Source organism: Apis dorsata, unplaced genomic scaffold (genome assembly GCF_000469605.1).
Source record: "Apis dorsata unplaced genomic scaffold, Apis dorsata 1.3 scaffold_486, whole genome shotgun sequence".
NCBI lineage: Eukaryota > Metazoa > Arthropoda > Insecta > Hymenoptera > Apidae > Apis > Apis dorsata.
This window is the reverse complement of record NW_006263721.1, coordinates 393,672-395,150: the sequence shown is the minus strand read 5'-3', so window position 1 is coordinate 395,150 and position 1,479 is coordinate 393,672. Positions and strand designations below refer to the sequence as shown.

General features: G+C 36.1%; 1 protein-coding gene across 1 annotated transcript in view; it reads left to right on the top strand.

Annotated features, from left to right (window-relative positions):
* LOC102670996 (WD repeat-containing protein 47) overlaps positions 1–1,479 on the top strand; it is a 15,094-nt gene that overhangs the window by 6,606 nt on the left and 7,009 nt on the right. The window contains 1 exon segment of the mRNA XM_031512641.1: positions 1,006–1,202. Within this exon segment, the coding sequence (XP_031368501.1) occupies positions 1,006–1,202 (197 nt within the window).

The following is a 1,479-nucleotide window of genomic DNA, read 5'->3' as shown; positions in this document are numbered from 1 at the left end:
TTTTTTTTTTTTTTTTTTTTTTTTTTTTTTTTTTATTATTATTACGGCTGCTAATTCATCGAGCCGTTAAATAAACCTAACGATCTATCTTCAGAAATGTCAACTCATAGCTGGTTCGACTCTTCTATTACCAATCTTCGAATAATAATAATGATAGTAATTATTGACGAGAGAGAATTTGCGATTAAACCCATCATGGATGATAAACCGCCTCGAGCAGGGAACCTCGCGAGGGGAATTAGCATACAAGTAAACACAGGTGATTGTGTGTAGAAAAGAGAGGCGTTAGAAATCCTTTCAAGGTCTGACTTTCTAATTCTCCTCGAGTTTTCGTCGCTCGTTACCCGTTCCCCGATCCCAAGGTACTTACTCGTTCTTTCCTTCCTTCGTCTTTCGTCAGCGAACGAACTGGTTCAAAACGGAAAAGTATAACCCCGAACAAGTCACTTTTCTGACGTCAAGTCCGTTATATGTAATCAAAATACTTTTCAATTAGAAGTTTAATTACAAGCTTTCTACGAATAGTAATCGCAACGAACTGTGTACGATAAAATTTTTTACTTTTCCATTCTACGACATTTCTGATAATTTTTGAAGTAGTAGAACGAAATAACGGAAATATATTCGATATTTCATCGATAAAATTCTTTGGAATTCTAATGGAACCAAAGAGTAAGATATCCACAAGTTATAGATGAAAAATCTCGAAATATGTAATTTCGAAGTACGAATACGACAAGTGTTATTTAAAATATATTCGTGGATCGCAATTTCACATGAACCGGTTGAAATTTTCGAGTACTAGTACGTTTAATGTTTTATCTTGAATATAAATATCTATATAATTATTAATTTTTTGAAATCTCTTATTATATAACGTTCTTTACCATTATTATTATTATTTATTATCGAATCGGCAAAATTCTTTTCCTTGCGTCGCAAATTCCAGACAAACGGAGACAAACGCGATTCACAAATTGAATTCGATTTCGATCTCGTTCGCAGCAAGAACCGAGGCCGGAACTCGATGCCAGCAACGGAAGCAGCAACGGTGGAAGGCCAAGATTCGTCCCTGTGACGGCGCTCGAGGATGTCCAAGCTGTACGATGCGCGGAATTCCACCCCCATGGAAAATTGTACGCTGTGGGATCGAACTCGAAGACGCTGAGAATATGCTCCTATCCAAAGCTTCACGATGTCAGGTAAGAAGAAGATTTTACTTCGATCTCGCGAGTCGATGATCGACGATCTTACTTCTTTAATTTATACGCGATCGATTCATCTTCATCGATTTTCACTGTTGTTGCCGTTGAACTTAATCTCTTTTTAAACATACGCTTACTTTTCTCTTCGTTTCTCTTTCTGTTTATTCGCGATTATTTATACGTTAGAATTAACGATCGACATTCTTCTATATATTTATTGAAATCGTTCATCTCTACGAACGCGTAATTTATATTAATCCAGAAAGCAATTTTG